The sequence below is a fragment of the Herpailurus yagouaroundi genome, unplaced genomic scaffold, assembly GCF_014898765.1.
Source record: "Herpailurus yagouaroundi ecotype Mexico unplaced genomic scaffold, PumYag 196, whole genome shotgun sequence".
Lineage (NCBI taxonomy): Eukaryota > Metazoa > Chordata > Mammalia > Carnivora > Felidae > Herpailurus > Herpailurus yagouaroundi.
In genome coordinates, this window is record NW_024412427.1 from 10,979,979 (window position 1) to 11,002,326 (window position 22,348).

The window sequence follows — 22,348 nt, forward strand, 5'->3', positions numbered from 1 at the left end:
TGTGCAGCAAACATTTGTTGAGTTCTTATTGTAGGACAGACTCTGCTCAAAGTGTTGGAGATTGAAGTGAATAAAATAGGGGCGCCTGGGTGGCTCAGTCAGTTAAGCATTGCTCAGGTCATGATCTTGGCGGTTCATGGGTTTGAGCCCTCATCAGGCTCTGTGCTGACAGCTCAGAGCCTCGAGCCTGCTTTAGATTCTGTGTTTCCCTCTCTCTTTATCCCTCCCCAACTCACACTGTGTCTCTGTCTCTCAAAAATAAATCAACATTAAAAAATTTTTGTTTTTAAAAAAATAAAATGAAGATAAAATTAAAAAAAAAGAAATGAATAAAATGTTTTTTATCTTCAGAATGTTTATAGTATAATGGAGTATGTAGCTTTCCAATTGCCACCCATTTTCTATGAGGCTGAGAATCTGAGCCGAGAGTTCTTTGTGTTTATGTGGAATCTGAAGAATATGTGGAAGAATATGTGTTTTTAGATATTTAGAATTTGAGAGAGTTATAAATTATTTGTTAACTTTTCTAGTAAAACTGAGATTTCTTCTTTAGAGAATGAACTCAACATTCTGTGAATCACAAAATATTAGAATTGAGTGGACTCTCTCATTTAAAGCTGAAGAAACTGAAGCTGACAGAAAGGAAGCAGTTTACCCAGGGTCAAGTAGAAATAGACTAATATCACGGATTTAACTCCTAGTCCAGTGCTCTTATCACTACATTAGTGGCTTTCAAACTTTTTCTGCTTTAGGACCTTTTATTCAAATAAACCAGAAAAGCACAGCTGCTGTGGTTGAAGCAGAGTAACCACCTGAAACTATACTGAGTCATTCACATTCCCACTTACCACAGTAGCTCTTGAAGAAATAGAGCAGAATGGAGAAACTTAATTTATAAAACCATTATTCCAAACTGTAGCTGAAGACTTGGCCATATAAAATTGGGACTAGATTTTTATCCTGGCAGTGCCATTTCCTGATTACCTCAAGCTAGTCACTGTACCTCTCCAAGCAATAGTTTCTCCACCTAAAAAATCAGATAGTAATGCCTACAGTCTTTTGTGCTCATGTTTGAAGGTGGATGAGCCCTGAGCCATGTAGCTGACATTTACAGAGTTCCTATTATATGTCAGGACCTGTGCTGTTGAGCTGTTACGGAATACCACATGGTAGATAAACAGTACCTATCCTGGTACCTGTAGTAGGGAGTCAGTATAGTTATAGTTCTCCACAGAAATCTGAGCATTTGGTATTATGGTAGCTTAATGAGAGATGATCAGTGATGCTAGTGCCACTACTGAAGAACCAGAGTGGGAAAACTCTGGCCAAGTTGCATATAGTTAGTAAAAGAATAGATCTAGAATGAGAGACAAGAAATCTGGGTTTTAGTCTCAGCTCCTGGACAAATGACTTAATATTTACTGGCCGTAATTGCCTGGAAACATATTTACGTCCTAGAAACAATGCTGTGGATCCCTTCCAGCCTTACATTTTTAGGACTCTATTAAAACTGACATCAACACACTAATGCAAGTATCTGGCAAGTAGCAGGCATATTTACTAAGCATCTCTAGGATGTAAGTGTAAATTATAGTGATATAGTTCATTGTCAACATAGGAAACTTAGAAGCTTAAGGTTGAAATCAAGTTAGATTGGAATTTAATGAAGGGTACTGATTGTGCTAATATATGTAATACAAAGTTGAAGGAATAATAAAGTTGAAGTAATGATCTGTAGTCATACCAACATTTTAACCCCTCGGTATCTTTCTTTACTGCCAAACGTACTTTAGGAATATTTTTCTCTGATGTCCATTGGGACAGTGGTTGCAAATAAAATTTAATATTAGGTTGAACATTTATAAACAGAGAAAGTTTTAAGGGAAAGAGATCTTAATTACCCTCTAAAACAATAATAAATGACTTTGGAATTGTCTGTCTAGAATGTCTTGGATTGTCAATTATTCTTAGTATTACTTTCTTTGCTTAGCACTGGCAACGGAAGTTGACTGATAAGCCAGAAGTCTTTTGTAATTAAAAGCCTTTTTTAATCCATAGGCTTTAAAAAAAATTTTTTTTGTAGCCATATAGAACTGCTAAGATTAGTAAGGGTGCCATAGTCATTTAGTCATGGTTTCTTGACCTTGTCACTGTTAATATTTTGGGCTGATCATCTTTTGCTGTGGGCAGCTGTCCTGTGCATTGTGGGATGTTTAGCAGCCTGCTTGGCCTCTACCTACCAGATGCCAATAGCACTACCACACCTTCCCCCCTAGTTGTGCCAATAAAAATGTCTTCAGATGTTGCCAAACATTCTCTGGGGGACAAAATTGCCCCCAGTTGAGAACCATGGATCTCGTGCAGATTCCTACCTAGTGCTGGAATATATGTTAGAGTGTCACTACTGAACATGTAGTCAGCATGCTCTTGAACATTTCTGGAGATAGAAAGCTCATTGTAAACTGAGAAAACCTGTTTCTTATCTCCAGAGAACTTTCTTACTGTCTAATTACCATCTTTGAAAAATGGAGGGGGGTTTCTCAGAGACAAATCCAGTTATAGACAGATAAACATTTATCTAACTGTCCCAACTACAAAACACCCAAGAATGCTAGACAAAATATAACATTTAATGCATGGCTGACCTTGTAAGAACTCAAAGGAAATCCCCAGAGTGAAAAAGAAGTCAAAAATGAAAATTTAAGTAGCAGTAAACAAATGAAGAGATTCTGCAGGGACCAAAGGCTCTGAGTTTGAATAGCCAGGAAGGGATAAAATATGAAACCTTGGCTTGGGTCTACATAAAGAAGGAAGTTATCAATTTGAAACTAGAATTTTCAGTGAAAGGTAGATTAGAAAATTTTCACCCTCTGACACAGAGGGAGACAAATGCAAAACTTACGTGTCTTGGCCTGGGCTCTAGTTGGGAGGTGGGGAAATGGTGATTATGGAATTGTCTTTTCTACTCTGATTCATGTTGGACATTTAATATATTATTATTATTATTTTTTTAACATTTATTTATTTTTGAGACAGAGAGAGACAGAGCATGAACAGGGGAGGGGCAGAGAGAGAGGGAGACACAGAATCTGAAATAGGCTCCAGGCTCTGAGCTGTCAACACAGAGCCCAACGCGGGGCTCGAACTCACGGACTGTGAGATCATGACCTGAGCCAAAGTCGGCTGCTTAACCTACTGAGCCACCCAGGCACCCTGGACATTTAATATATTATTGAAATGACCCTGGAACAGTCAAGCTAAATTATTAAGTGGTTCTAGATTGGTAATAATTGTTGATGCTCTGGAGGGACACATTCTCAACCTGAGCCATTGCAGACTTGTCATAGTTAAAGCCCTAGTATAAATGAGTTTATACTCCAGATTCATAAAATGTAGGACTAGACTCCCTCCTTCCAAAATTCTAGATAATTTATAATAGTAGGAGTATCAGGGTGTTTAAAATGATGAAAATCACAAGAGAACAAGACACCATTAAAACAGAATTTTGGAATGGTACCCGGGTGGCTCAGTTGGTTAAGCATCCAACTTTGGCTCAGGTCACGATCTCCCCATTTGTGGGTTTGAGCCCCACATTGGGCTCTGTACTGATAGCTCAGAGCCTGGAGCCTGCTTCTGATCCTGTGTCTCCCTCTCCCTCTCTGCCTCTTCCACACTCATACTCTCTCTCTCAAAAGTAAATAAACATTAAATAAAATTTGAGGTGTGCCTGGGTGGGTCAGTCGGTTAAGCATCCGACTTCAGCTCAGGTCATGATCTTGCGGTTTGTGCAAGATCACTCACTCTCTCTCTGTCTCTCTCAAAAATAAAACATTAAAAAAATTTTTTTAATTAAAAAAAACCCAGAATTTTGGGGGAAAAACCCAGAACTTCTAGAAATTTAAAAATTATTGAAGTAAATAACTTGTTCAGCAAACTAGACACAGCTGAATTGGAAGGTTAATATGCAGAAATTACCCAGAATGCAGCAAATTAAAAATAAAGAGATGGGAATATGAAAGAGGTCAAGAGACATGATGGATAAAATGAGATTTAACATATATCTGAAAAGGGTTCCAGAAGAAGAAAATAAAGAAATTGAAGATGACAACAGAGAGAATGGCTGAAATTTTTTCCAATATTGGTGAAAGATGTGAATCCTCAGAAATACTGAGCAATATAAATTAAAATAAATCCATGTTTGACACAAATTTGAAAAACTATAAAACAAAAAGAGAATGTTAAAAGCAACTCACAATAAAGGATCAATTATTTACAAAGAGAAAACTATCAGATCACAGCTGATTTCTCAGTAGCAACCCTGGAAGCCAGGAAACATTGAAATAATATTTTCAAAGTGATGAGAAAATAATTGACAGCTTAGAATTTTAAACCTATCTGTACTGTCAAGAGTAGTATAAAATACATTTTTGGGGCGCCTGGGTGGCTCAGTCGGTTAAGCGTCCGACTTTGGCTCAGGTCATGATCTCACGGTTGTGAGTTCGAGCCCCACATCTGGCTCTGTGCTGACAGCTCAGAGCCTGGAGCCTGCTTCAGATTCTGTGTGTCTCCATCTCTTGGCCCTTCACCTGCTCATGCTCTGTGTCTCTCTGTCTCTCAATAATAAATAAACATTAAAAAAAATTTTTTTTAAATACATTTTCAAAGACACTAAGAGAAGTTACCATTGCCAGACTCTTGCTAATTGCAGTGCTCAAGAATCTACTTCAGGAAGAAGAAAATTGACCCTAAGATGGAAGAAATAAGATCCAAGAAGGAATGGTGAGCTAAATAATTGGTAAACATGGGGCAAATCTACATAAGTATTGGCTTATTTAGCAATACTTGAAATAAATACTTTAAATAAAGCATACTCTTTTTTTTTTTTTTTAATTTTTTTTTTTTCAACATTTATTTTTTTTGGGACAGAGAGAGACAGAGCATGAACGGGGGAGGGGCAGAGAGAGAGGGAGACACAGAATCGGAAACAGGCTCCAGGCTCTGAGCCATCAGCCCAGAGCCTGACGCGGGGCTCGAGTTCACGGACCGCGAGATCGAGACCTGGCTGAAGTCGGACGCTTAACCGACTGCGCCACCCAGGCGCCCCAAAAGCATACTCTTTAAATTATGTCTGTTGACATTTTAAAGATATCATTAAAATAATAGAAATAAAATGTATAACTTTTTTTCTAATCTTTTAATGTTTATTTTTGAGAGAGAGAGAGAGAGACAGAGTGCAAGTGGGCAAGGGGCAGAGAGAGATGGAGACACAGAATCTGAAGCAGGCTTCATGCTCTTAGCTGTCAGCACAGAGCCCGATGTGGGGCTCAAACCCATGAACCGTGAGATCATGACCTAAGCTGAAGTTGACCAAGGCACTCCTAAAATGTATAACTCCTAAACTAGTAGTGGAGGGGTAGAAAGGAAGGGCATGTTAGAAAAAATCCAGTAAAATCCAAGAAAATTAGGAAACAGCATAGAAAAAATAGGAAATCACCATAGAAAGAAGGAGTAAAGAGCAGTGGTATCCTAAGATGATAAAATGAATCAAAATATATAGTAACAGTACAGGTAAACGTATTATGAACACTGATAAAAAGATGGTGATTAATCAGATTGAATAATAATCTCAGGCTTACTAATGTGCTTTTACAGGAAGCACATAAAACATGAGAACACAGTTCATAGTTAAAAGGATGGAGAAAAAGATAATACATGTGAATATTAACCAAGAAAAAGGGTATATCAACAGACTTCAAGATAAAACGCATTAGGGTAAATAGGGTCTCTGTATGATATAAGAGGAAATATTCATCAGGAAGACAGCTAAACTTTTATGTACTTACTAACCTAGCCTTAAAATATGTGAGGCAAAAGTGGACAGGATTCATGGAGATATCACATCTTCAGAGACCTGTTAACACACCTGTGTTAGTAATTGATGTATTAAGCTTATTTTGAAAATTAGTAAGGATAAAACTTGAATAACATAAGAAAAAAAGTTTGACATAATGGAGGTATATAGAAAACATGCACTACTAATTCGGGAATTTTAATTTTTTCAAGTACAAATGGAACATTTATACAAATTGACTGTGTGTTTCTAAAACCAAGTTTCATTAAATAACAAATATTGGTATCACACAGATCATGTTCTATGACCACAGTACAATTAAGTCAGTGGCAAACAAAACATAGCTAACCAATGCTGTATTTTTAGAAAATGTAAAATATATTCTGAATATCCATGATTTAAAAGCATTCATGGTGGACAGCAAAAATACATACCAGATTTGTGAGATGTAACCAATACAGGGCTTGGAAGAAAATTTAAGCCCTAAGATAACTATATTAGAGCAGAACATGAACTGAAAATTAAGAATCTAAGTTTCTGACCTAAGAATTGAGAAAAAGAACAGAGTAATAATAACTTAGGAGGAAGGAAATAATAAAGATAAGAGCAGAGATAAAGTATAAATTAAAAATAGAACAAAGCAGCAAAACCAAAGATGTTTGTTTGAAAAAAACAACTAAAACTGATGAACCTGGTAAAACAAAAAGAAGTCATAAGCAATGTAAAGAAAGAAAAAAGTGTACACTTCAAAAGGGTGAATTTTGGGGCACCTGGGTGGCTCAGTAGGTTAAGCGGGTTAAACGTCTGACTCTTGATTTCAGCTCAGGTCATGATCTCATACTCCGTGAGATTGAGCCCCATATTGGGCTGTGTAGTCAGCACAGATTCTCTTCTTCCTCCCCCTCTGCCCCTGCCCAGCTTGTGCTTGCTCACTCTCAAAAAATAAAAAAAAATTTTTTAAGGGTGAATTTTATGGTATGTCAGGGAAATACAAATCAAAACCACATTGAGATACCTCCTCATACCAGTCAGAGTGGCTAAAATTAACAACTCAGGAAACAACAGATGTTGACCAGGATGGGGAGAAATGGGAACCCTCTTGCTCTGTTGGTAGGGATGCAAACTGGTGCAGCCACTCTGGAAAACAGTATGGAGCTTCCTCAAAAAAAAAATTAAAAATAGAATTACCCTATGACCCAGCAATAGCACCACTAGGCATTTATCCACGGGATACAGGAGTGCTGATTCATAGGGGTACATGTACACCAATGTTTGGAGCAGTGCTATCAACAATAACCAAATTATGGAAAGAGCCCAGATGTCCATCAACTGATGAATGGGTAAAGAAGATGTGTCTTATATATACAATGGAATACTACTTGGCAATGAGAAAGAATGAAATCATGCCATTTGCAGCAACATGGATGGGACTGAAGGGTATTGTGCTAAGTGAAATAAGTCAGAGACAGGTACCATAGGTTTTCACTCATATGTGGAATTTGAGAAACTTAACAGAAGACCATGGGGGAAGGGAAGGGGAAAAAATAGTCTCAAACAGAGAGGGAGGCAAACTATAAGAGACTCTTAAATACGGAGAACAAGCTGTGTTGATTGCGGGGGAGGGGTGGCGAGGAGGAAGGGAAAATAGGTGATGGGCATTGAGGAAGGCACTTGTTGGGATGAGCACTGGGTGTTATATGTAAGCGCTGGGATCATGGGAATCTACTCCCAAAGCCAAGAGCACACTGTATATACTGTATATTAGCTAACTTGACAATAAATTATATTTTTTGAAAAACTTAAAAAAGTAAAGTTTAGAAGTAGAATCATAAAATAAAAATTAAAAGGGTGAATTTTATACTATGTGAATTATATCTCAATGAATGGAAAAAAGTTGTGAATAACTTTAGCCTAATAAATTTTGAAGCAGCAGCAAATTAAGTTTTCTTGAAAATATAATTTAACCAAAACTGACTTAAGAAAACTTGAAAAATCTGTATTTAAGAAATTGTGAAATAATTAAAAATCTGTGTCCTTATGAATTAATTAGCATAACCCACAGACCCAGATAGTTTCCAGGTAAGTTTACTAAGCATTTAAAGAACAGATACACATGTTCTTCCACAGCATAGAAAAAGAGGAAAGATGCTTTTCTGCTCTATTTTGAAGTTACTTTTTTTTTTTTAATTTTTTTTTTTCAACGTTTATTTATTTTTGGGACAGAGAGAGACAGAGCATGAACGGGGGAGGGGCAGAGAGAGAGGGAGACACCGAATCGGAAACAGGCTCCAGGCTCTGAGCCATCAGCCCAGAGCCTGATGCGGGGCTCGAACTCACGGACCGCGAGATCGTGACCTGGCTGAAGTCGGACGCTTAACCGACTGCGCCACCCAGGCGCCCCGAAGTTACTTTTTAATCTTGATGCCAGAAAGCAAAGACATGAAGAGAGGATAATATATTTTCACTTATTAATATAGATGGTAAGTCCTATAAAGCCTTAGCAGTATCAGAAATTGGAAAGACACGGAACAAGAGGAGTTCTCAAATTGCTAGTTGGAATATAAATTGGAATAGCCACTTTTTTTTTTTTTAAGTTTATTTATTTACCTAAGTAATCTCTTACCCAACATGAGGCTTGAACTCATGATCCCGAGATCAGGAGTCATATGCTCCTTTGACTGAGCCAGCCAGGCACCCCTGGCATAACCACTTATGAGAGCAGTTTGGCAATATCTAGTAAGATGGAAGATGCTTATAATTTAAAACCTAGGAATTCTGGGTATATAGTCTAAAGACACATGTCCACAAGAATACATGACATTGCAGAATTATAAGATTGAAAATTCAGGGCAGTGGGAGGGAGAATCTTACTATTCATCAGCAGGAGAATAAATGTGTGGGTTCCATAAAATGGCAGTCAGGATGGATGGATCTCAAAAAATAATATTAAGAGAAAAAGGAAACTGAAGAAGACAGACTTTGCCAGTTATACAAAGATTAAAAGCCTACAGAAAAGCATACATACATTCCACATATGTAGAAAAGATAAACATGCATGTAACTATTAATCCCAATTATAAGAGAGTGGGAGTGGAAAGAGATTGGGAAGGAGTGGGGACTTCTGCTGTATCTACATATGTATCTGAAGGAAATGGGGCAAAATGTTAATTAACAAGGTAGATGATGGGTACATAAATTTTCCATACCTTTTTATCTTCTTGAAATATTTTACTTAAAAACAAATGTTGTGCCAATTCCAGTACTCTATTCTACAGATTTTCTTTTTCCTTTAGGACTAATAAGGATGACCAGCCCTGCCACTGTTATGATACCCCAGAGTGGAAATGTGTCATCTTCCATGATGGCACCAGGCCCCAATTCAGAGCTGCAGCCCAGGACTCCTCGCCCTGCTTCTCAGTCAGGTAATGACTTCCAATCTTTGTGGCTTAAAGAGGCTGGAACTCTCTGCAGAGATCATTACAAAATTCAGCTATTTCTGATTCCACGTTCCTAACTGCCCAACTTAAATGCCACCTTCTTCACAAAATCTGCCCTATTTCTTCAAGTTGAAAGTCCATTTCCTTCTCAGAATTTCTCTTTCTCTTATCAGTTACAACCCAACATTCCTAACAATGCATTCCTTGGGCTACTTAGTCCTGCAAGATACTTCTTGGCAGAGAATTCTATAATAAATTTGGTAAGTGCATCATATGTTACCTCCTTCCTAGAGATTCAGAATTAATGTATTGGAGGCACTGGAAGTCCTGCCATGAAGAAACCTGTCTAAGGTGGTTAGGTTCAGTTGTTTCCCAAACCAAATTGACTGTATTTTGTTTTATTTTCTTATAACACTAATGAACATAGTTCCCAAGAATATGCTTTGGAAAATACTGCTCTCCACATTTTGTGTTTGGCTCTTATATCCACTTTTGAACCATAAGCTCTTTCTAGACAATATTCATCTTTCTGTCATCTTGGTGTGTTGCTTTGCATATAGAAGGTGTTCGCAAACATTTCATTGAAGGTACCAGGGGATTTTACTCTATATTTTTCACGATTGCCAGGACTACTGTAGGATCTAGGGTTGCAGTAGTTTAATTATTGCTTTGTTGACTATCTTTAAACAGATGCAATGGATCCACTCCTCTCTGGGCTCCATATACAGCAGCAAAATCATCCCTCAGGATCTTTAGCTCCCCCGCACCACCCAATGCAGCCTGTCCCTGTGAACAGACAAATGAACCCAGCTAATTTTCCCCAGCTGCAGCAGCAGCAGCAGCAGCAGCAGCAGCAGCAGCAGCAGCAACAGCAACAGCAGCAGCAGCAGCAGCAGCAGCAGCAGCAGCAGCAGCAGCAGTTGCAGGCAAGACCCCCACAGCAGCATCAGCAGCAACAGCCACAGGGAATGAGACCCCAGTTTACTGCCCCAACTCAGGTGCCTGTTCCTCCAGGCTGGAACCAGCTGCCTTCTGGAGCCCTTCAGCCTCCTCCAGCCCAGGGTTCTCTGGGCACAATGACTGCAAGCCAAGGGTGGAAGAAGGCTCCCTTGCCTGGCCCAATGCAACAGCAGCTCCAGGCAAGACCATCCTTAGCCACGGTACAGACACCTTCCCACCCGCCCCCTCCATATCCCTTTGGCAGCCAGCAAGCCTCACAAGCCCATACAAACTTTCCTCAGATGAGCAACCCAGGCCAGTTCACAGCTCCTCAGATGAAGAGCTTGCAGGGAGGGCCCTCCAGGGTCCCAACCCCCCTGCAGCAGCCCCACCTCACCAACAAGTCTCCTGCCTCCTCACCCTCCTCCTTCCAGCAGGGATCCCCTGCATCCTCCCCAACGGTTAACCAAACTCAGCAGCAGATGGGACCAAGGCCACCTCAAAATAACCCACTTCCCCAGGGATTTCAGCAGCCCGTCAGCTCTCCCGGTCGGAATCCTATGGTTCAACAGGGAAATGTGCCACCTAACTTCATGGTGATGCAGCAGCAGCCACCAAACCAGGGGCCACAGAGTTTACATCCAGGCCTAGGAGGTGAGGAGCACTGAAGCTATTTGTGTTGATAAATTTACTGGAGATAGATCTTAGTAGAACTTCAATTTTTAGAGTTAATGGAGGGAGGATGTAATTATTTGGCTTTGTGGATGTAGTGGTGACACTTGATGTAACTTAGTTAACTTGATACATTATTGACTTGATACATTATGCAGCATCTTACTGGTTACATTTAAGCTAGCCCTCTGGATGAAAATGCAGGTAAAACTCAATATAGAGATTTTCATTTTGTTTTTTAAATTACTTTTGCTTGATCTTGGACTGATAAGATGTCCAGAAGGAACACGCATTTTATTAATTTAAATCGCTCAGCTGTTGAAAAAAAATTAAGATTATGCAATAGAGCAAAAATGAAAAAAATAAATACAGGGTCTTTTGGGGAAAAGGCCCTTCGAGTTTTCAAGTTTGATAATCTTCGTAAAGTAGTAAGCATGGTATTTGTTAAGTTTGATTAAAGTGTTAAAGGGGAATAATTTCAGAGATCATTGACTTTTATAGTTTATAATGCCAATGCCTGCTCCTTAGAGAGGGAATTCCACCAGTTATACCTAAAGGAGATTTATTTATTTATTTTGTAAGGTGCCTCTTGTATGAAGAAAAAGCAATGGAGCTTAATGTGTGAGAGGTAAAACGATTACAGTAAAACTTATCCATCTCCATGTTTATTATTTATCTTATTAATCATTGATCTAGTGCACATGAATGTGCTTGGAGCTTTTCAGTAAGGTATAGAGAGTGCCAGTAATACTGTCATCCGATGAACATATCCCCACCAAAAGACACCCATTGCCTACCCAGAAAAAAACCCTTGCATCTTTAGTGCAACATAGCAAAGGCATGTTCTCATGGTTTCTGGTGAAATTAAGTTGCTCATCAGTCTCTTCACTCTCTTGTAATTAATTTTACTGACGTGCAGGCTCTGATATTTAAATCCTAAGAAGTTTTTAGAAAATGCAAGAATGTTTCAGTTCCAAACTTCACTGTTCTGGGCATCTAGTCCTGGATCAGTGGAAGCTGGGTAGTCCCTCCTGCAAATGTGATTCCTGATTTAATTATAGTGGAAGCATGCAAATGGGGACTTGTCACTGCTAAAGAAAGGACAAATGCATATTTGTCTACAGAGCGTTTTTCAGGACAATGAAAAGTTGGTCCTTAAAAATAAATGGACTAAAAAATTTTTAAGTGAGCTTTAGGTCTTGATGCTTTCATAGAGCAGATTATGTGCTCACGTAGGTGATCTGGCCACATCAAGGCCTATGTTATAAACAATGAGTGGGTTCTGAGATCCTCCTTCTTACAGATCTGTTTTCTGAAATTAAACCTTCCTAGAAAAGGAAGTAATACTTTAGTAAGATTCCATTAAAGCATGGCTTTTGGTACCATAGCTGTCGGAATTGCAGCAAACCTTATAAGGGGAAGAAGGCATGATGATAATTTAATATAGCCTCACTTTGAAGCTCCTATGGATTGTTGCTAATCTCCTGTCTCTTCCCAAGAGACGAGCACAATATTGGGGGAAGTTTTCCACAAAGGAGATTGTCATCCATTTCCCTCAATGGAAAAAAAATCACCTATCGTTAATATCAGGACCCAGCTCTTTGTTTTATAGTATTTCACATCAATTTGTTTGAATATGAGAGAATTTAGCATATTACTTTGGTACCTATGTTAAAGTATGTAAAGTTTTGGGGTCTGTTGTATTACAGAGAAAAGTGAGCCCTAAACCTTGCTGTGACATGGCCTCAGATCACATTTAGGGAGCAGATTGCCATCTCTTCCTTGGCATGTTCTAAGTGTAAATTTTTTAGTATTTCTTTTTCATTTTGACAATGCTCATGTAAGAGATTGTGTTGATTTTTTTAACCATCTTTCCCAACCTTATTATTAAAGATCTTACCAGTGTGACAGAGAGAGCTAAGCCAGTGGAGACTTCATGCAGCTCATCCTTCCTTATTCATTCCACATCTAAGCAAGAGTATAAATTTGCTAGGTAACTGCCTTACTCATTGTTTTCTATTAAGGAATGCCTAAACGCCTCCCACCTGGCTTCTCAGCAGGACAGGCCAATCCGAACTTTATACAAGGTCAGGTGCCTTCGACCACAGCAACCACCGCTGGGAATTCAGGAGCCCCTCAGCTGCAAGCAAATCAAACTGTCCAGCATGCAGGTTTGTTTTCTGTGATTTATTCAGCCAACATTTATTGAACATTGTGTGCTAGATACCATGATAGATAATAAGAATATACAGATAAATATAAATCCTGGTCCTTCTCTTAATCTCAAACCCAAATTATTCTTTCAGGGCAATAACTAATATATCAAAAGTAGGTACAGTGTCTTGGGAACCGAAGGAAAGGAAATTAAACTTGAGTTTGAGCAGGTTTCAGCAATTTTTTTTTTTCTTGTAAAAGACTCCAGATAGTAAATATTTCAGACTTTGCAGATTATATGGTCTCTGTTGCAACTACTTAACTCTGCTATCACAGCACAAAAGTAGCCATAAACAATATGACAAATGAGCATGGCAGTGTTCCACACACTGTTTATTTAGAAGCTGGCAGTGGGCTTGATTTGGCTCATGGGCCATAGTTTGCCAACCCCCAAGTTAGTAAAAGGGCAAAAGGCATTTCTGGCAAAGGAAACTATAGGTACAGAGACACATGGCATTTTGGGCAACTGCACCTTTCAAAATCTCTCTATAGTACATGTTAGCTTTGTTTATGCAGAATGTCGAAATTCTGGTTTATAATGTGGTGTTTGAAGAACAGACTTTAATCAGTATAGATTTAATGCCGACAGTGTATTTGTGGAGAAATAGGATAGAGCAGAATGGCTAAAAAAATTTGTAAAACAGTGTTGTAATATGCCCAGACTTCATGTTTCTGGTTGCTTAGGCACCACATGGACTAATCGTCTTATCCTTTCTCATTGAGCCAGTTCGGAATGAAGTAAGTGCAAACATTTTCTGTGGAGAACTCCCCATCCCCACTTAGAGTTAATTTAGTTGTGTGGTTCCAACTTTTAATGGTAAATCACTAAGGAACAAGAAAAGTTCTAACTTTGTTTTTTTGTTTTTTTAAAGTTCAAACTACCTCTTGAAGCGTGAGAGAAGGGCAGATTAAACTGTTTTACTTTACCCATCTGCCAATGCAAAACTGCATTCCTGGTTATGTGAATTTATGGTTTCTGTAGGAAGTTATGAATAGTGATAAAATCATTCATCATTCTTCCACCCAAGCACATCTATTTTGTATTTCTATATGGTGCTTTCCACAGGCACATACTGTTTAGACTTCCACACTTCTCCTAAGATCATTCTACTCCTGTCTCTCATTTTCTGTTCTCTTAACCCTACTTTATTTCTCTTGTTAGCTTTTAGTTCTCCTGAAAAAATATTTGTCTGTTACAGTCTCTTGCCAACTCTATAGAGTCAGGGGTTTGGTGTGTCTTGTTAATTGATACTACCTTAGCACCAAAAGTGTCTTGTGCATATTAGTTACTCAAGAAGTAATTAATGATTGAATGAGTATACACTGTATATTCAGTGTGTACAGAATATTCAGTTTATACAGTATATACAGTGATCATGGAGTTTAAGTTAAGAGTTTATAAGGCTAATGATCCCAAAATCTTTTTTGGGATTCAGAAAACTGAATAATGTGAACAAGGGACAGTTTGTCCCCTGCCTCCCTGGCTGGAGTGTGGATTGGCCTCATAACTTCATTATGGCTGCCACTTTCTAGTCCATACTTAAAAGTGACAAAGAGCTATAAAATAATCTAAAAGAGTATTCAGTAAAAAGGGGGAGATAATGCAAGTAACTATAGGAAAATCCTAAAGACCCAACAATAAGTAAACACTGCAGCAAGCCAGGCAATGTCTTTGTCTAAATTAGAAATAACTGAGAATAGGACATGTGCTGTATGATCCACCAGGGACTGCCACAGGGAAGGGTCAGTGAAGTTTTGTTTTTTGTTTGTTTGTTTGTTTGTTTATTTGTTTGTTTTGGTGGATCGGAGATTTATTTAACACCAGCGGGCTCAGAGGAGACCATTTCTCCAAAGCTCTGAGCCTAGGGGTCAGTGAAGTTTTAACATCCCTTGGTAACTGTTCCTCTGTCTGCAGTTTCTGGGTTATCTGTCAGTTGACTTACACCAGAGGCTCAGCTTCAGATAAGGAATAAGGAATTTTTACCACACTGGGGCAGAGGAGACCTGTCCTTAGGAAGTATCAGGTGTTCTTTCCTTTCACGTGCAGCATCCAGTATGTAAACTTTGAGAGTCATTAGTTTTCCAGGAAGCATGTTTAGCATTGCCAAGGTTTTCCTAAGACAATGCATCACATTTGTTGTTTTCCTGACTCATCTAAAGCAGAGCTTATTTCACCAGCCTACAGTGCTTTTCATTAATTTTCTTCACCTTAAAATAGCTACATGTCATTTTCGAACAATGAGATGCTGCCTTTCTCTTTATTTCATCTGAAAGAAACTAAACTGTTGATCTTCAAAGTGTTATCTTTAAGTTACCAAATAGGAGTAAAGAAACCATTTCCCCTTCTCTGTTGTGTGGTCATTGGGAATGTAACCAATCATTCCACAGTCATGTCTCCATACTTCAAAAAAGCCACAGAAAATATGTCAAACATAGCATATTTATTTATGTTGGTCAGTGGATATATGGGTTATTGGTGTTTCTCCAACTAGAGTATCTTAATACCAATATAAGAGTATTTCTATCTGAAACTGTCCTTTTTTTGTTTGTTTGTTTAAGGTGGTCAAGGAGCTGGTCCTCCTCAAAACCAGATGCAGGTGTCCCACGGGCCACCAAATATGATGCAGCCCGGCCTCATGGGAATTCATGGCAACATGAACAGCCAGCAGGCTGGTAGTTCTGGGGTTCCTCAGGTGAACCTGGGCAACATGCAAGGCCAGCCCCAGCAGGGCCCACCATCTCAGCTGATGAGCATGCACCAGCAGATTGTGCCCTCCCAGGGCCAGATGGTCCAGCAGCAAGGAACCTTGAACCCTCAGAATCCTATGATCCTTTCAAGGGCCCAGCTTATGCCTCAGGGCCAGATGATGGTGAACCCTCAAAGCCAAAATCTTGGGCCCTCGCCTCAAAGGATGACCCCACCCAAGCAGATTCTTCCCCAACAGGGCCCACAAATGATGGCGCCACATAACCAGATGATGGGGCCTCAGGGGCAAGTTTTACTACAACAGAACCCAATGATAGAGCAAATCATGACCAATCAGATGCAGGGGAATAAGCAACAGTTTAACACTCAGAACCAATCCAATGTCATGCCGGGACCAGCACAGATAATGAGGGGACCAACTCCAAACATGCAAGGAAACATGGTGCAGTTTACGGGACAGATATCAGGACAGATGCTGCCACAGCAAGGGCCCGTGAGCAACAGTCCATCTCAGGTTATGGGGATTCAGGGGCAGGTCTTGCGACCACCAGGGCCCAGCCCACACATGGCCCAGCAGCATGGTGATCCTGCTACTACAGCAAACAATGATGTCAGTTTGTCTCAGATGATGCCTGATGTTAACATGCAACAAACCAACATGGTTCCCCCCCACGTGCAGGCCATGCAGGGAAACAGTGCCTCGGGAAACCACTTCTCAGGCCATGGGATGCCTTTCAATGCACCTTTCAGTGGAGCACCCAATGGAAATCAGATGTCCTGTGGTCAGAATCCTGGCTTCCCAGTCAATAAGGATGTCACACTAACAAGCCCATTGTTGGTCAACTTATTGCAGAGTGACATCTCTGCAGGCCATTTTGGGGTAAACAATAAGCAAAATAATACCAACGCAAATAAACCGAAGAAGAAGAAACCCCCTCGGAAGAAGAAAAATAGTCAGCAAGATCTAAAGTAGGTTGTGATAGTTTTGCCTCAAATTGTATTTATTTCTATGTGAACTTTTTTTGATGGAAAATTTTAAACGTGTATAAAATCAGAACAGTATGAAATCCCTCTGCTTCAACAATTACCAAGTCATAGTCTGTCTTGCCTTCATCTCCCATTACCTTTCTGATTATGTTAAAGCAAAATGACTGTGAATATTTTCAGTACTATGTACCTCTGAAAGATAAGGACAGGTTGGGTTTTTTTATTTTAATGAACACATAATACCATTAACATGTAGGAAAACGAACACTTTCTACATAGTCTCACATACTCAGACAGTGTTCAAAGTTTTCTAATTATCTTAAATTAATTCTTTTTTTATCGTTTGTTCAAATAAGGAGCCAAACAAGGTTCATACATTGCAACTGACTGATCTACGTCTCTTAAGTCTATAGTCTCAGGGATTGTGGCACATAGAAACTGAAAAGTAGCCAGTGCTACCACATTACACTCCACAAAGCACTTCAGGGTTATAACAGCTACTAGGGAGCCAGAAAGGCCAAATGTGTTTTGGAAATGAAAACAGTTTGTCAAAACTCCCCGCTCTCTCAAATGGAAATAGTTTTTTGGGGACACCTGTCTGTCTCAGTCTGTAGAGCATGCAACTCTTGATCTCAGGGTTGGGAGTTCAAGCCCCACGTTGGATGTAGAGATTACTTAAAGAAATAAAAATAAAATCTTTTTACAAAAAGAAATAATTTTTTGTACAGATGCCTTTCCTTCAAAGGCTCTCTATTTTGTGAAAAAATAAGTAAGTAAAGGCTCTCCATCTCCATCATCCCTAGAAGCTTAAAGCCTCATTCTAACATGGTTGGACCTTTTAAATCAATTACCCCTTAAGTAAAGGTTCTCTAGGTGAGTTCTTTTGCAAGATCATAGCAGGAAGGACGATTAATTTATATGTCATGTCTTGAAGCTAAGTGTTAATCATGTTTTTTTGACTTTGATAAAATGTTTCCAGAGGGCATATTGATTAAACTGGATTTTCTGCCTTTAATCGTAAAATTGGAAGAGACATTTGTTAATAGGGAATAGTGACTAATGAATGTAAAATGGGTTCATTGAAACAAATTGCTGGAACTGTAGGAGAGTTTTAGTTAAACAACCATAAATGTTCAAAATAAAACCCAACTGTCTCTGAGCCTTCCCACGATATTTCTTTGATTATACCATACTCACTTGCTGCTTCTTGAGTATTATAAATTAAAAGTCTGTGACTGTATATTAACAAACTATATTTTCCTAAATTCAGACTTAATAAGACTTTTAATTATCTAATTTTTCCAGTAGCTCTAAGTTAAATTCTTTACTGCTTTCAACCTGCTGTCCTGGGAGGGTATTTATTTCTCCCAGTAGTCTAAAATTGTAAGGCTATTCAGTTGCCATTAGTATGCATTCTTGCTGTCTTCACCAGCTCTGAGGAAGATCGCTTACTTGTTGGGGCTGGAAATTGTGGAAAGGACCTTATATAGGCATCAGGGTTCCTACAAAAGGGAGACAGTAGGTATAATAGGAAGAGCACTTGCTCCTAACTCTACCACTAGCACACTGTAGAGCCTTGGACCTGTTTCTTACACCTCTCTGGGCCTTTGTTTTCTCATCCATAACATGAAGTGACTGGACCAGATATCTTGAGATTTTTTAGCAGTGCAGTTCCATGAAAGTAAAGAGACCTACAGAATCCTTATAATTTGAAGTGAGAGAGAAGTCATAGAAGGAACAAATTGCTATAGGCATCTGGATGTGCTAAAGACCTGCTTCAAGCTCTAAATTTCCATGTGCTAGGACTTTTTAAAATGGATTTAAGGTAAGGCTTAGAAACCACACAGAATACAATGAGATCAAATACTGTCTAAAACTGGGTGACCAATATCAGGGCAAAGGGAAACTAAAGATAGGGAAGAAAGATACAGCCAGGAATAAGATTGCAAACCAAATGGATGTGAGTACATTGGTTCTTTGGGAATGTGGATGTTAGTAGATAACATTTTTTTCATTTCTTTTTCCCCACTAAAAATTCTAAGCTACAACCAGGTAAAAACGAAAGCATCCCAAAACCAGTGGGGATGTCTGCAAATACTCATTGTGTAGCAGAAATAATTAGCTTTGTTCTAGTATTCTCCATTTTTCTTTATTCCCTGGATACCATTTTCATCAGCCAACCTACAACTTCTTGCAAGGTGTTATGAATTGTGAGAGCTGTCGCTATAATATCCACAAAAAATAAACAATCTGGACTCCATGGTTGAAATTGATAACTATACCAAAGATAGTGTGGTTTCACAAGAATAATACTTTATAATGTTGATAGTCCAAACTATGATCAGGTCTTAAAACATTTAAGCGATGGATGATTACTTGAAAATCATTATGTCAGAAATTTGTAGAAAGCACTTTGAGTAAATAGCCATACTATTATTAGATTAAGTAGATTTTATTGTTTAATGAAATTGCTGGATTATTTTTATGCCAAACAGTGAATATTTTATCGGACTAGAGATATGGAAGTTACGATAAAGATGATAATGCAAACAGATTTTATGTCTTCAGAAATAGGGGAGAAGTTAAGCTACTTTCATGTATAAGCTAAGCAACTTACTCCCAAATGTATAATTTATTTTTTAGTACCCCAGATAATCGCCCAGCTGGGCTGGAGGACACGGATCAGCAGCCATTGCCTGGAGAACAAGGAATTAACTTGGACAACTCAGGCCCTAAACTGCCAGAATTTTCAAACCGACCACCAGGTGATAAAATGTTAGCTAAAGATTGCGTACTTTTCATCATTTATACAGCAGTACAAGGCTTCTCTTCAAGGAAACATTGGTATTTGATTTTGTCTCCTAACTAGGCTTCTTTAGCAATTAAATGTGTCTAATATTTGGAAACTTTGCCTTGATAGTAAGTAAAAATTTCAAATATGACTTCTGAAGGCATATGTATATGTAGTGTATACAGTTGACCCTTCAACAACATGGGTTTGAACTGCATTGTCTACTTATATGCAAATTTTTTCAGTAAATACAGTAGTATAAATGTGCTCTCTTACGATTCTTAATACCGTTTTCTTTTCTCTAGCTTACTTTACTGTTAAGAATACAGTATATATTATATATAACCCAGAATGTGTGTTAATCAACTGTTTATGTTATGTAAGGCTTCCAGTCCACAGGTAGGTTATTAGTACTTAAGTTTTGGAGGAGTCAGAAGTCATACATGGATTCTCAACTGCACAGGGGGTCGGTACTCCTAACTCCCACATTGTTCAAGGGTCAACTGTGTATAGATACTGCTCAGATTAGCCTTCTTGATATTAAGTCCTCATAAAATCAGACTGAAATGTCAAGTGCTTCTTTATTCTTGTCAGTATCAAGATTCTAGTTGGCATCCAAATGGAGTAAGATTAAATGGAAAGATGTTTTCACTTGAATCCTGCTTGCCTGCCTTTCCTGCAGCCTTTCCTATTGGGTTTTCTCGAAACAATGAATAGGGTTTACAATAAAATTTTTTTTTTTAATTTTTTTTTTCGTTTATTTATTTTTTGGGGGACAGAGAGAGACAGAGCATGAACGGGGGAGGGGCAGAGAGAGAGGGAGACACAGAATCGGAAACAGGCTCCAGGCTCTGAGCCATCAGCCCAGAGCCTGAAACGGGGCTCGAACTCACGGACCGTGAGATCGTGACCTGGCTGAAGTTGGACACTCAACCGACTGCGCCACCCAGGCGCCCCTACAATAAAATTTTTTTAATAGAGTTTTTATTATGAATCTTTAAACATAAAAACTATATAAGAGTAATAAAAGAGACACTCATGTACCTACCACCCAGCTGAATAATAAATAAGATCACTATTGGTGAAGCCCCCTGTGTTGTACCCCTTTTTGGCTATAAAATAATATTATCCTCTAAATGTTGAAAAGAAAAAAACTTTCTAAAATTCATTTATTCCAACCTAGGTGTTATAGAAGAACTAAGGCCAGCTGCCACAATATCTCTATACTTGTTACTCTTGGCCTGAGCAGTGATTTGTAACCTTATTCCCCTGTGACCCAGTAGAAGACACCCAAGCCTGTCATACTTAGGTCACTCTTCCCTGTGTGTACAAAGGATTATGTTTTGTTTCTTCCTCACTAGTTATTCCTCCTTTTTGACGTGTGAGAGTGATGTTATTTTGGGTATATACCATAATCCACCCTTAATTTATGTATTTTAAAAGTGAACCAAAAAAAAAAAAAAAGTAAATACACCATGATGTCAATACTACATGCTATTTATTACAAATTGTTTGGGAACACCACAATTCCAGTCAGTGAGTTGCAGCAATTGAGGCAGGGAGGTCACCAGTCTTGGCAGGTATATCTAGATGACATTATGAATAGGAAGATACCTTCTTCCCTCAAACACATGTGAATTCCTATATGAATCCCAGAGGTCCTTGCACACATCATTGCTTCCTTTCTAGAGTTTAAAAAGTAGGCACCTACAGGATGAATTTAGCCTATCATGTGTTTGAACTATCATGCAGTGTCTTAAACCAGATAAAAACCTGGATTTAGATGCCTTTAGATAGAACATTCATTCTGCAGTTTGGCTCTGTACACAGGACTACTACTGTCTTATACCAGACCACTTCTGTTCTTCACTACTGGCCTGGTGCCTAAAGGCATATGAGTTGCAACCCTTGATTAATAAATATGGGTTTGGGTTATGTTATAGACACTATGTGTGTTTTGGCTTTCGTTCTCTACCATTATGTGACGGCAACCCTAATCTGTCTTCTTAACGTTAGTGCCATTTGGACTGCTGCCTCCAGCTTCTGGAACCTTTATAGCAGCCATGCCCTCAGCTGTAACTTTTGAAAAGTTGCTGTATTATCTGCTCTGCTGTCTTTGGTATTTATTGTGCTACCTGGTGGGCTGATTTAAAGATAAAAGACATTTGTGACATAGCCCAACAACCGTGGGCTTCTACAGAAATGACAATTTTCTTAATATGGGAACCTGAGTTAAACCTGTAGAAGTGCCATATTATTGTTGGCTCTATAATTGTAAAGAAGTGACTTGGGCCTGAAATAGAAAAGGATTTTTAAAAAAATCTCTAAAACTGAATTCTGTACATTGTACTCATTGGTGCCATGGTAATCTTTGGCCAGAAGACATTAATTAGGGTTGACCACAGGGTCTGACCCTGTGGATCAGCAGCATTTGGTAGCTCCTCTGTGAAAATCATGAACCATCATTTCTGCCAACTGCCAGAGCCAACTGTTTTTATTCCTGCGCCTTCTTAAAACTTCCCTTATGCATTTTTATGCAACAATGGAATAAATTCAGTTTGTGAAATTGTATCCCAGCTATATCCCCACTTTTTCCCATGGAACTACCTTTATTCTTGGTTAATGATTTTTCCTTTCTGCTGATTGTGTAAAGCTCTGGTTCTAAAATGTCAAGTAAAAGCTTCACAAAAGAAGGAATCATTTGAACTGTTGCCTTCTGAAAATCTATAAGGCATTGTCCCTCAGTTCTT

General features: G+C 38.8%; 1 protein-coding gene across 7 annotated transcripts in view; it reads left to right on the top strand.

Annotated features, from left to right (window-relative positions):
• The window catches only part of NCOA6 (nuclear receptor coactivator 6), a 109,189-nt gene that overhangs the window by 65,022 nt on the left and 21,819 nt on the right, over positions 1-22,348 (top strand). For 4 of the 7 annotated variants that reach the window (XM_040447269.1, XM_040447263.1, XM_040447265.1 and 1 more), the window contains 5 exons: positions 9,145-9,273; positions 9,979-10,881; positions 12,924-13,070; positions 15,673-16,789; positions 19,451-19,572. In XM_040447269.1, coding sequence (XP_040303203.1) covers positions 9,145-9,273; positions 9,979-10,881; positions 12,924-13,070; positions 15,673-16,789; positions 19,451-19,572 — 2,418 coding nt within the window. Of the gene's footprint in view, positions 1-4,755; positions 4,780-9,144; positions 9,274-9,978; positions 10,882-12,923; positions 13,071-15,672; positions 16,790-19,450; positions 19,573-22,348 lie in introns of those variants that run through there. The other 3 variants (XM_040447268.1, XM_040447266.1, XM_040447267.1) reach the window with 3 other exon arrangements.